Genomic DNA, 14,240 nt, shown 5'->3' on the forward strand with positions numbered 1-14,240 from the left:
TTTTAGTATTAGTTTTAGTTATTTCATATATTTTATCTTCCTCATCATCCTGTTCAAAGAAATTAGTGAGGCGCGGATATGGGTTACCCTGGACACTTTATTTGGGGGTCGGGTTAGGACGGCTCATGGACTGAGCAGAGACACAATGTACAGGAGCTTGCCGTAATGACCCAGAGCCAAGGAGAAACTCACTAGCCTTCCCCTCTCTTACCAATTCCAGCTTTAACTGTTCGAGTTTTAACCTTTCCCTTTCCAAAGCTACTTTTACCTCTGCCTCCCTGGTTTTCTGTGCCTGCTCTGCTTTTATCCTTTCCTGCTCAAGCTGAAATCTCTCGCTTTCCATATTTGCCTTTTCTCTTTCTAGCTGCATATACTGATCAAATGACAGATTTTCCATAACCCCTGGAACCTTTACATCAGGAACTTTACTCTGTTGAAGCTCCAAAATACCAACTGACACTGCCAGACCCTCTACAATGACCCTCAGCTCAGCCTTTTTAGGAACCTGCGCGGGCTTCTTCCACCCCAAATGCACAGCTAAATCTACCAAATCTGCCTTTGTAAACTGAGATAATGTGCTATGAGAAGCTCGTTGCAAAAACTCTGCAACCAAAAGATTACTGTGTTCAGTCGACATATTGTGCACCAAAAACACACAATAACACAGAAAACTAACTTTATTTGCACTTGGGCCCACGTTGCCCTTGACAGAAGACTTCCCCCTAACTGCCTAGCCAAAACACTTACCTAAAACTCAACCTTAGTCTTCAGGTGGTACTTGTGATGGGTAATTACGCACTACATTGACTGTAATAATCAAAATTATTCACAATCAATGATTTAGCCCGTCAGCCCGGAAAGCAACCATTAAATGGCGACCCCCCTGCAGCAGCGGATGTGCCCCCGAGACAACTGCTCTGCCCACTTTCCCACCACCTAAGGTGAAACCAATGGACACAATCCCTAATGGACAGTGCCCTGTAGCCTAACGGGGAGTTGTGTCCATAGTGCAAATAAACCAAAACCATTTACCATTATCTCATTTCCAACAGACTTGCAAAAAAACCCACAGAATTGATCTCCAAAACAAGCAACAAACATGCATTTCACAATTACCAGAGACCAACACAGCTCCAACAATGAACCACAGCAACCAGTGTGCCGGCAATCAAGTAAACGAGACACTCAAACCACCTACCCAAACAATAACCAGCCACTTTTAGTTTGGACGAGCCCCCATTTGTTATGCCCAACTCCTCTAGGCCACAACAGCACATAGGTGAGACCACACGGTTGTCTTGCCATCAAAGAATGAACATTCTTTATTTTACAAGTACAAGGGGTCCAGCCATGGCTGACGAGATGTGAAGAGTAGCAGCCCAGGGAGAGAGAGAGAGTATCCAGCAGAAGCCTGGCCTATATGACCTCCCAACCAGGTGTGGCTCGTTTGCAATCCCCAGTCAGCCACACCTCCAAGGCACCAAACCATGTCCTCCTGGCAGCACCAGATGTATCCAATCCTCTGCAACAGAAACACACCAACAATACCCAGCAAACCAACTGGTCAGGGCCATCACAACCATAATAATATTGTGGCCATTTTTCTTTAACATCAAGCTCTGGGAAGGAAACACAAATTATGATATGGAAGGAATAATGTAAAGAATCGGTCACATCACTATAATTTTCTGCTTCCCAAATGATGAGTGACTGAAAAAGTAATAGATGTTATAAATCTGGAGGTGTATCGGCCAAATTTTGAGGATAAAACAAAAATATTTAGCCATGTGTTAGCTACAGGTAATATTTGCATTCAGCCTCTTCCTACCATTATATAGTGGCATTTTATTTAATTCTGAAATATTTGGGCACATTGGGAATACATCTCTTAAAGCCTTTAGATAAAAAGCACTTCATTTATTCAAGCTCACATCATAATATAAATTCTCTGGCTGTCTCTTTAAACTACCTCAAACATATTCTGGTTATATTATTACACAATATGTATGACATGTACAGGGTGGGGAAGCAAAATTTACAATGAACATTTAGTTGTTTTTTCTCAGCAGGCACTATGTCAATTGTTTTGAAACCAAACATATATTGATGTCATAATCATACCTAACACTATTATCCATACCTTTTCAGAAACGTTTGCCCATATGAGTAATCAGGAAAGCAAACGTCAAAGAGTGTGTGATTTGCTGAATGCACTCGTCACACCAAAGGAGATTTCAAAAATAGTTGGAGTGTCCATAAAGACTTTTTATAATGTAAAGAAGAGAATGACTATGAGCAAAACTATTACGAGAAAGTCTGGAAGATACTATTAAAGAAGAATGGGAGAAGTTGTCACCCGAATATTTGAGGAACACTTGCGCAAGTTTCAGGAAGTGTGTGAAGGCAGTTATTGAGAAAGAAGGAGGACACATAGAATAAAAACATTTTCTATTATGTAAACTTTCTTGTAGCAAATAAATTCTCATGACTTTCAATAAACTAATTGGTCATACACTGTCTTTCAATCCCTGCCTCAAAATATTGTAAATTTTGCTTCCCCACCCTGTATTTGTCTCACTGCAACACATTTCTGTGTGTAGTTCTAACAGATTGCATCCACAAGTGTATTCTGTTTTATAAAATGACAGCAGGATATACCTGCTTCCTGAAACTGTGCAAGCCTAAACACAACCAGTGCATTTTACTTCCAGGGTGTAATACAGTTTTTACTATGTGTATTTATATTTTTGAATGAAACAAATGCCCCTCAAATTATTTTATATCACACTACAAAATGACAAAATGTGTCTGTGTGAGTACTTGAAAGCTAAAAATGTAATTCAAATGTTTTGCCTTTTGAGTCGTTTTTCAAATTGTCACCATTCACTGCTTTTTCAGTTGTGTATCTTTCAGCAAGTGATTAAATGGTACTGTCACATTCTCCAAATTTATAATGTTAGCAACTGGAAACATGGCAATATGACTTCATTCCTTCCGCAATAGAACTTTGCATTCTGAGAGTGATGTCAGAGGAAAATGGCAGCCATGCAAATATGGTGAAGCTTTTAATAGAAATCATTTAGTTATGTTTGTCTGAAGTCATACTGGTCAATTAAACTCAGATTCCTATTCTTAATAACCTGACAGGAAACATCCAACTGAATACCTTTGAAAAGGACACTGAACCCTGTAGATGATCTGAAACATGACAGTGTCATGCACCAGTAGATCCCTGTCTCCTACTGACCACATAGGCCTCAGGCATCCTGCATTGGCCAAATAGTCAAGCAGAGGAGCCTTTGACTTCTCAAGGTCTTCAAGAGTTGTACTTTCAGATACCTAACAGGAACAGTAGAATGTTGGTTAAGGAGGTCTCTTAGTTTTACCCGTTTAATTGAACACAATTATTAGAGGTATGTATAATTACATGACATCCAAAGGCACCCTTATACTTTGGATTTGTGCACATTTTTCAGTCACATGGCTAATCATGTCACAAAATACAAGGACAATGTAATTTTCTTATAACACTGGTCCACTGAGTAGTTGTGCACATCTTTCTAAGAGGCCAGTTGGGAACATAGCAATGGGCAGACTGGCCTGGTGTGAAATGTCCTATGCTTTCTCCAAGTGGTAACTAGTGAACAAACATATTATTGTAGCCTAAATATTATGTTGTGTCATATTTACTTCAACTTAATATCAACTTCCATTTACTTCACTGTACAAACGGACCTTTTAAACTTTTTCCAAAAGTTCTGCGTCAGTAATATCTTCTAGGACAGGATTGGCTGAACAATCAACCAAAAGAGAAAATACTGTTGGGGAGAGGAAATTTGGAGGTGGACCGCCATGTACTAAGCTAACCGCAATGGCTCTGCCAGCTATGTAGTACCAGTCCTCCCTTAGAGCTGCAATACAATGGAAGACAGAGAAATGTAATATTGATAAATACCTAAATACTTCATAAAAACATAGATATCATTGTATTTTTGTATTATTTGCAGATCAGATAAAAAGTTAAAAAGTGAATTTTAAATATAAAATGGATCCCAGTATCCATTTTTTTAAAAGCAAGTTATTACCAGTACTGTCCAGAGCCAGGTTCTTCCTGTTCTTTTTTCCCTCAAACATGGAGGACATGGCAATAGTCTCCATCAGCAGCCTCAAAAACTCTCTCCTTGGGCCCCCCAAATCCACCCCTTCCTCAATTCTCCCCATGTCATCTGAAAATTTTACACACATTCTGTACGTGGGGTCATAGGATACCCTTTGGAATCCTTGCTTTGCCCCATCCCAGATAGCAACACGGTTTAGATTGGATTTGCACTACCGTTGTGTGCAAATTTTCCTTGACAGCTCCTGCAGTATCACATCAACTGGCGACTTTTCTGTACTGTAAGAGAACATAGGAAAAGAACAGAAATGCAACAGTACCATATGTTTTGTAACATGATGCATTCTTTGAAATCACGAGAATAAAAAAAAAATGCATATAGCTTTTGGGTCTGAAAAAGTTTAGGCAACATAAATCTGCATTCTTTGTAATTACCAGCAGAGGGCAGCTACTCTAGTGTCACAAAGAGCTAACAGTGTAGTCTCAATTATTCAGTTATTACCTCCGCCAAGGAGGTTATGTTTTTGCCGGCGTTGGTTTGTTTGTCTGTCTGTGTGCAAGATAACTCAAAAAGTTATGGACGGATTTTGATGGAAATTTCAGGAAATGGCACAAGGAACAAATGATTACATTTTGGTGGTGATCGGGGGGGGGGGGCACTGATCAGCCTTGGTGGAGGTCTGCGAGAGTGCTTTTCTAGTTAATTATTGGATCTGCCCACCTGCCCACTTTTGCCCATGGGGACTTGTGGACCAACTAATTCAACACAGTCTTCATCGCTGTCAGCTGACATTGCTCTGGTAGTGACATGGGAAGGTTATTTTTCATCATCCATGTCAGTCTTAAACAGATGAAGATAGTTGACCATTAAAATACAGAAAAAGCAAAAAATTTAATTTTGAAATGAAAATCTTAAAAATAAGTTACTATTTTTGTTCACTCAATAATACCACTAGCAATTTGATTTATGAATGCCAATTATCTTTAAAAAAAAAAAGTCTATTATGTGATTTTGTTTTTTGTTTTTTTTTAAATAATAAAACGTATTGATTGATTGATTTTAAAATGGGACAGTTCATATTAATGACCATTTGCATGTAAATGCAAGAGATCATAGCCATATGACTAATTTCCATCCCGAGTCCCATTGGCACTTAAAAAAAAATTACAGATAACAAGATACCATAACTGAACAAAGACATGCAAAAAGAAAAACAAGCAACAACACATAGTGTGCTCAAACAAAGAAAAACAGGGGGACCAAGGCAGCCACCTAGCAAAACGTTATTAAGGTTTTCACATGATTATATTGCAGATATCCCATTGTTGCTGCTACACATTGTGTAAGACAACTTACTAAAAGGGTCATTGATGGTCTCACATACAGGGCTTTGGATTTATAAACTTTATGGAACATTATCCCATTCAGCCCTTGTCCCTCCTGGAGTTTTGGGGTCACCAGCTTATTGCCATAAGACATTAAAAACTGGATGCTAAAAAGGAAGATGAGGGTATTGTAAAGACAAAAAAAAAAAAAAAACTTTAAAATTATGTAGCTTAACCAGCTATTGTAGCCTATGTGTACATATGTGTATGTCCCTAGTTCCTTGGTCCTATGCTCAGTGGGGGCTGGTCCATTCTTGTTGGTTTGCTAGGTCAACATTGACGTTAACAGCATTAATCTTAATTTATGTTGTGAATCGAGAATTAATGTATATACTCCACTGGATGGCACACTAAGACGCAAAACTACTACTACTTATTTACCCAATTACTGAATCTGCTGCAACAACAATACAACATACCACTATTAATCCAAATTGATTTTATTTTACTTATTATCAAATTAGTAATTTGGAAACACAAATACAGATTGGTTCCATAAACTCATTACTGTTAAATTACATCATTTTGAAAAAGTTGAAAATTCTGATAACTGGCCACGGCTCATCTGATGAGTATATTATGCACTGATTGTGTATTTACATATCAACAGTGCCCATATGAAAGTCTTTTATTTGTACAGAGTATGTAATGCAGAAATAAAGCTTATTAGTTATTCCTAATATCACCCTTCTCATGGGTCAAGGGCATAATAACAGCAATATTAGAGATGCTTATGTTATTGTTATACACAGTCTAGAGAAAAAAATAACCATTACCTGACATCTTCTGGAATGCGCCCACCAAAGCCATCTCTGATGTGTTGTACAATTGTCTGATAATCCCAGGCCTTCTGGAATTCAAAGGCACTGAGGATGTGCCCATGTTTGTGTAAACGTAATTTCGGACCTTGCTTGCACACAATTCCCCATGATGGATTGGGGAGTAGTATCACGTCATTGTGGAAATTGCCATGTTGCTGTGTCTTCATTCTGAAATGCATATGTAACTATCAGACATATGTGGTAACAGCAAATGCAAGTCATATTAATTTTAGAAACACATACAAACTTCTGCAAACCAATATGTTACAGAAATAGCATTGTCCTATAGCTATTTAAAATCTGTTGGCTGATTAACAACCTAAATTACTGTACTGTTGGAGAGTAATTCTAGCTCTTTAAGCACAGCGACAAACATTGAGCTAACTTTGTTAAGTGACTGGCTTCCCTGTAGGTTCAAATTAAGATATACAATAGCATATTGTTAAATAAAAATACATATGTGATTCTGAAAGCATGCATTTCACCATTCAGATCAGCATGTATCAGTATTTAACTGCTATGCATTATTATTACCTACTGGAATATCATGACAAATGTAAGAATGCCAATACGCTAATCTGACAAAGTATGCCGAACTGACAGAACACCCGGCGGTGATGCGTCAAGAAATGTATTTGTTTTTGCAGTCCTAATTGGTTTATAATAACTGTTATTATCTTTATTTCTTGAGCAGGTCGTCCACAAACTAAAGTGCTTCTGTGCTTGATTTGCGTGGTGCACATCTAGGCATATTAGCACCTAAAGGTAGAGGTGGAGATCCCCGGGGAGCTCCGGAGCTGTTGGCAGCCTGATGTGATGGGAAAAGCATTGCTAAACGGTTGTCAATGGATCTGACCGAAGTAGTTGGCTGCTGGCCGTCTGTAGACGCATTTGCCAGAGTCTGCGTGGATGCTAACAAACTCTGAAGTAATGTCGCTGCTTTTAAATTGTTCTAAATTGTTTGCTGACATTACGAGTTGGTCAGTGCCTTCACCACTCTAGTTTCCGCTTCTCCGCCTCCGCCAATAAAAAAGGAAGGGGAAAAAAGGTTTCTCCACCTTCCGATTTCAGTGAAATGCCTTCCTGTTTAGGTGAAATGCCTTCCTGTTTAGGTAAAATAAATTAGGGTTGACAAAGTATTTGACATGCATGTGTGTGCATTTTCACATACGTTTCTGAATGCATTTCACGTGTGTGTGTGCATTTTCTCGTGTATGTCTGTGTTTTCACATGTGTGTTTTCACGTGTGTGTGAATGCATTTCACATGTGTATGTGTTTTCACATGTGTGTGAATGCATTTCACATGTGTGTATGCGTTTTCACGTGTGTGAATGCATTTTCACACGTGTGTGTGCGTTTTCACGTGTGTGTGTGAATGCATTTCACATGTGTGTGTATGTGTTTTCACATGTGTGTGAATGCTAATTCTGAATTATGTCTCATACGGCCCCTCATAGAAAAGAGACAAGATAAAAACACACAATTACAATTCAAACATAATCAATAAAACATAAATAATAATCAATCTGTGTGTTACACCAGTAAGCTTAGTCAAGTCATCAAATTATGTGCATGTGATGACATCATACAGTAATGATGTAAAGCCCTTTCAAAGACATATATAACTATGAATGCATTCTTTTGTTACTTTTGATTTCAATACAAAACAAAATGAGGGCCATTATATTTTTTTTCGAATGTGTGTGTTACATCAGTAAGCTTAACTCAGCTAAGCAACGCGAAGCATGCGTTAGATGTATTTTTTTTTATTTTATTTAACCTTTATTTAACCAGGAAATGTCCCATTGAGATTAAGAACCTCTTTTACAAGGGTGTCCTGGCCAAGATAGGCAGCAGCAATGCAACACATAGTTACAAAAATACATTCAACATACACACACACTCGACAAAAACAGATGATAAAAATTGCATGTACAGGCAGATTAAGAAAAGCAGGTGCAAGATATGGAATTGGCCTCAAGAACTCTCAATTTGGACTTAAAAGTGCTCAAGGAAATCAACTCAGTTAGTTTCCAGTCTTTCTGTAACTGATTCCATACATGAGGTGCAGAACAACTAAAAGCCTTTTTACCCATTTCTGTACAGGCAAATGGAACAGACAGCAGAATGCACTCATTTGTTCGAAGAGAATAATTTTCAGAATTTCTCTTGTCAATTAAGGAACAGATGTAGCCAGGCAAGAGGCCAAGTATGGCCTTGTATATAAACAAGTACCAGTGGTTGGTCCTTCTGGTGTTCAGAGCAGGCCATCCTACCCGCGAATACAGCTCACAGTGGTGAGTTGATGCTTTACAGTTGGTGATAAACCTCAAGGAAGCATGGTAGACACTGTCAACCTTCAGGAGGCACTGAGCAGAGGCATTCATGTATAAAAGATCTCCATAGTCCAATACTGATAAAAAAGTCGCAGCAACAAGACGCTTTTTTACTTTAAAAGAAAAACACAATTTGTTACAAAAATAAAATCCCAACTTTAGCCTCAATTTCGCCACAAGGTTTTCCACATGTGGCTTGAAAGTGAGGGAGTTGTCAATTAAAACCCCCAGGTATTTATATGTGTGGACCACCTCAATTACATTTCCTTCCAGAGTGGTCACTGAGGGTAATGTTTGCGGAGGTGTCCTTGAATTGGAAAACAACATAAGTTTAGTCTTGTCTGCATTGAGGACCAGTTTCAGTTGAATTAATGAATACTGGACAGCAACAAAAGCTTTCTGCAGGGATTCAATCGCCTGGACAAGAGTTGATCCAAAGCAGTATATAATTGTATCATCTGCATAAAAATGCAAATTAGCACCAGGCGTATGCATGCCCAGGTCATTAATATAAATAATAAATAAGAGGGGACCTAATACAGAGCCCTGTGGCACCCCCTTGTGGACAGCAACAAAGTCAGAACACTGGCCAGTAAATTTGATGCACTGAGTCCGGTCACTCAGGTAGTTTGAAAACCAACCAACTGCATCCTGTGAGAGTCCTGATTGACAGAGTTTAAGTTTTAAAATATTGTGGTCAACTGTGTCAAATGCTTTGGCCAAATCAATAAAAAGTGACGCACAGTGCTGTTTCTTATCAAGCGCAACTCTGATGTCATTTGTCACTTTCACTGCGGCAGTGACAGTACTGTGTTTTTTTTCGGAAACCTGACTGATATTCTGATAAGATATCATTAGAATATAAAAACTCCTTTAACTGCTCATTCACAAGAGCTTCAAGAATTTTGGCTAGTACCGACAAATTCGATATCGGTCTGTAATTAGTTAAAACCGCCGGGTCACCCCCTTTCAGTAAGGGAAGAACAAATGCAGATTTCCACACAGAGGGAATTTCATTTTTTACCACTGTAAGGTTAAAAAGAATTGTCAGAGGCTCCGCTATAAAGTCTGCTGCCAACTTTAAAAAATAAGGATCCATTAGGTCAGGTCCAGAAGGTTTTCTGGGGTCCAATGCTTTAAGAGCTTTAAGAACTTCCTGAGTAGAAAAGGGTAAGAAATTAAAAGGCTCACCAGTATATACTGGGAAGTGGGTGTAAGGTTCCACAGGAGCAGCTCCCACCGAGTCAAACAAAGAGCCAGATGATATAAAATGCTTATTAAAACAATTTAAAATCTCCTGTCCGTCATAAACTGGAACAGAGTCCTTTAAAACATAGGTTGGGAGAGTCTGGGCACTTTTACTTACAGAAAGTGATTTAATAACTTTCCAAAATTTCTGAGGGTTATTTAGATTGTCAGTAGTGAGTGACAGATAATATTCCGATTTGGCATTTTTTATCAAAGTGGAGCATTTGTTTCTAAGGTGACGGAAGACAGTCCAGTCAGCCATAGAGCCAGTTCTCCTAGCCTTGGCCCAGGCCAGGTTGTGTTCATGAATCTTATCAGCCAGGTCAGGAGAAAACCAAGGGTTTTCACGGCCCTTTACTCTGTACTTCTTAAAGGGGGCGTGTCTATTCACAATCTGCATGAAAGTGTCCCTGAAGAATGCCCACGTTATCTCTACATCAGGGATTAATCTAATCTTCATCCAATCAGCATTACTCAAATCATGGAAGTAAGCTTGCTCATTGAAGTGTTTAAGGTTCCTCTTAAAAATTATACGGGGTTTGGATTTTTGCACCTTGGCGCTTCTAATCGCAGCGACAACACAGTGGTCACTTAAGTCATTGCAGAGGACACCCAGAGAAGAGAATTTATGTGGGACATTTGTCAAAATTAAATCAATCAGCGTGGACCTCTCAGGATCCTTAGGGTTCAACCGGGTGGGTGAGTGAACCAGCTGGGTCAGATTAATGGAATCACAAAAGGACTTAAATTCAGCAGAGGCTTTTTTAAGCCAGTCCCAATTTAAATCGCCAGCTATAACAACTTCACTATAATTCAATTTTGACAAAAGATGCTTTAAGGAGTCTAATGTCTCCTTGGAGGCAGATGGAGGTCTGTAACACCCAACCACAGTTAAACAAAGACCCTTATAAATTTCCACGTTCAGTGCCAAGAATTCCAGCTGTTTACAGATGGACTCGGACAGAATTACAGAGGCATCGAATTTGGTTTTAACATAAATAGCAACACCACCTCCTTTCTTAGGCCTGTCAGCGCGATAAACATTGTAACCTTTTATGTTAATATCCTCATCAGTTGTGGATTGTGTCAACCAGGTTTCAGAAATAACCATGATATCTGGATCTGTTGATTTAGTCCAAATCCTGACCATGTCCATCTTGGACAATAAACTGCGCACATTAAGATGAATAAATTTCAGACCAGACCATGTAACAGAATTTACAAACATCATTTTATTGTTTTGTCACCACCTGTTCTCAAACTGACATTCGTTCTGGTCCAGACACTGCTGACAACGTGAAGCAATGGAGTCGCACGCATCACGAAACAATTCACTTGGTATTTGCATGCATTCACATTCAATGGCTGCTCTCAATTTCAGCGACTATTGCAGGTCTCATAGTGTAAACGTCAGTTTGAGAACAGGCGGTGACAAAACAATAACATGGTGTTTGTAAATTCTATTACATTTAGAAAATGAAATGAATTTTAACAAACACCTACTTCACAATTATTTAAAGTGTGTATACATTTTTTGGGACATGTTTGTGTGTGTGTATATACATATATATATATCTATATATCTATATATATATCTCTATATCTATATCTATATATCTATATCTATATATATATATATCTATATCTATATATATATATATATATATATATATATATATATATATATATATATATATATTTATTTATTTTTTCATATTTTGCAGTATATATGACATATAAGTGATGAGGTGGAGTAAGACTAGTCTGATAACATTATACTGTATAGTGACAAGTGATGCGTGAATTGTAGTTATAATCACAGATCAGGTGGACGGAGTCATAAAAATGTACGTTCTGATTGATAGTTGATGCAGAAAATTGGAAGCATTGATATTAATATTGATAATAGTATCAATTACATGCTCTATAAAATAAGTATACATACTTACACTACATTACTGTAATTACTATTTTTACATAAGTCCGAGCAGTGTGAGAATCACTAGAATATTAAAATACAGTAAACAGAAAAACTGTGTAAAATATTATATAAACATGAGGGCGTTAGAGCCAAACGTAAGCACTGATTTCACTGCTAAGCTCCATTATGAAGGTTTGAAAGGCCTAGATTAGGACATTAGCAGGATGTAGAGAGTAACAAGCAAAAACAAGCTGTGATGTAGACCAAGTAACATTCTCATCCGACATGAACTCTGGTGTGCTCCCCCACTTACTTGGCTCACTCTGCCCCTCTCACTCTTTTCACAGCTACCTGGTGATGCCTTACATGTATACCGACCTGTCCAAGGTGCGAGGCCATCTCTCAGAGGACAAGGTCCAGTTTCTGGTCTACCAGATGCTCTGCGGACTCAGGGTGAGCTGAGGGGGAATTGGCCTTTTAAAACATTCTCTCAGTACCAGAAGGACATTCGTCATTTATTGATTAAATAATTGCAGTAGAACCTTGCAGTATGAATTTAATTTGTTATATGACTGAGCTCATCTTGCCAATCACTTACAAATCAATTTTCCCTACTGAAAATAATGAAAATATAATTTATCCATTCCAGCTCCCAAAAACCACCCTAAAATCCTTTTTTAAGGGGTTATAAGACAGAAAAAGTGGATTTAAAGAGAAAATAAGAATTACAAAACCAGTGTAAAGGAGAATGCAAAAGAAATAATCTGGTTTTATTAACTTTTTTACCTTAAAGATGAGACGATCTACCCATGAGGAAGATGGTGGAGGAGGAGGAGGATTATTGTTTGGAAGGAAAATTGCGATTGTGTTTTCTCTCACATGAGATTGCGATCACGTTTTCTCTGGCCATCATGTCATTTCTCAAGTGAAGGCTGCTCCTGTTGGGGGAAGCGTGTGTGAGCACAGAGGCAGCTATTATGAAACAAATTTTACTCTGTTTACTTGGTAGCACTTTACAATAAGGGTCTCTTAATTAACATTAGTTAGTGCATTATTAAGCATTGATTAACTGTTTTAATAATATATTATCAATTATCATTATGTATTACTAAGCCTCGGGTAACATATTAGTTATTGTATTAATAAGCCATTAATTAATGTTTACTACTCAAAATTAGTTACTAAATTATTAAGCATTAATAAAAGTTGAATAGTGTAATCAGTTATTATGTATACATTACTCAGCATTAATTAACACAGTGTTTATATATTAGCAAGCCATTAATAATGTCTCTAGTTATCATTTACTAATGGGGTTGAGAAGGACAACTGTTTGCTACTTCATTCCCAGTGCCATTGCCGGTACCAGTTACCGTCATTGGTGCCATCGCCGTTGTCATTGTACTGGTGCTGGGCTGGTCGATCGTGTGGCCCAGCACAGGGAGCTCGTGTGTGGGTGAGAGGAACAGGGAGATTGGGCTTGAGCTGGGGCTCCTAAACTCAGTGGAGCTTAACATTAGTAACCTGACCTAACCCTTAATAAATGCATGCCTCATAAACATTACTTAACCATAGGTAACCGTTCGTGAATGTTTTTTGTACCCTTATTGTAAAGTGTAAACATGTATCCCTGAGGAAATGCATAACCGTGGTAAATAAGCGTTGCTTAACTATTATTAGTGGCAATGTAGTTGAAACAATCACATATAAAGCATTTAACACATTTTATTTAAAACACATTAAAACAGATATTTACAGAACATCTCAACTTGCACAAATGAAACTTCTGAGCAAACACAAACATCTGATCTCTTATTTTGTAAAGAGCATGGAACAAAAATAACAATATGGTGACGGAGCATGAAAATAGCAGCCTCTGTTTTCAGTCTACCCATCTGTCCAGATGAACTTCCTTGTTCTCTTTTTTTTCTTTTGTCAACATTACAACTTGGAACTTTGAAATTCCCCGTTGAAAACTCCAATTTATGTCCTCGAAGTGTTCCAGACATTGACATTACACATTGTTGTGTGATGGCAGGGAACTAATGCCACGTTTCCACTACGTGGTACCGGCTCGACTCGACTTGACTCTGCTCGGCCTTTTTGCGTTTCCATTATGAAAAAGGACCTGGAATCTGGTACCTGGTACTAGTTTTTTGGTATCACCTCCGCCGAGGTTCCAAGCGATATGGACCACTGATTGGTCAGACAGTTTTCTCTGTGACCCGCCGTTTTACAAAAAACACACGCAGAAGTGGACATTAAATACAGCGGTATTTTAATCCACATAATAACAGCCCAAAACTACACCATGGTCAGTTGAGGAGATTCAGTCTTTGGTGGCCAACGTAAGAATTCAGACGAGATAACATGCAAGGAGCGAGTTTTCAGCAACTCTCTGAGCAGACGA

General features: G+C 38.3%; 1 protein-coding gene across 1 annotated transcript in view; it reads left to right on the forward strand.

The window, feature by feature from the left end:
- mapk13 (mitogen-activated protein kinase 13) overlaps positions 1–14,240 on the forward strand; it is a 95,587-nt gene that overhangs the window by 20,069 nt on the left and 61,278 nt on the right. The window contains exon 4 of the mRNA XM_030139142.1: positions 12,178–12,283. Within this exon, the coding sequence (XP_029995002.1) occupies positions 12,178–12,283 (106 nt within the window). The remainder of the gene's footprint in view (positions 1–12,177; positions 12,284–14,240) is intronic.

The sequence above is a fragment of the Sphaeramia orbicularis genome, chromosome 7 (genome assembly GCF_902148855.1).
Source record: "Sphaeramia orbicularis chromosome 7, fSphaOr1.1, whole genome shotgun sequence".
NCBI classification, from domain to species: domain Eukaryota; kingdom Metazoa; phylum Chordata; class Actinopteri; order Kurtiformes; family Apogonidae; genus Sphaeramia; species Sphaeramia orbicularis.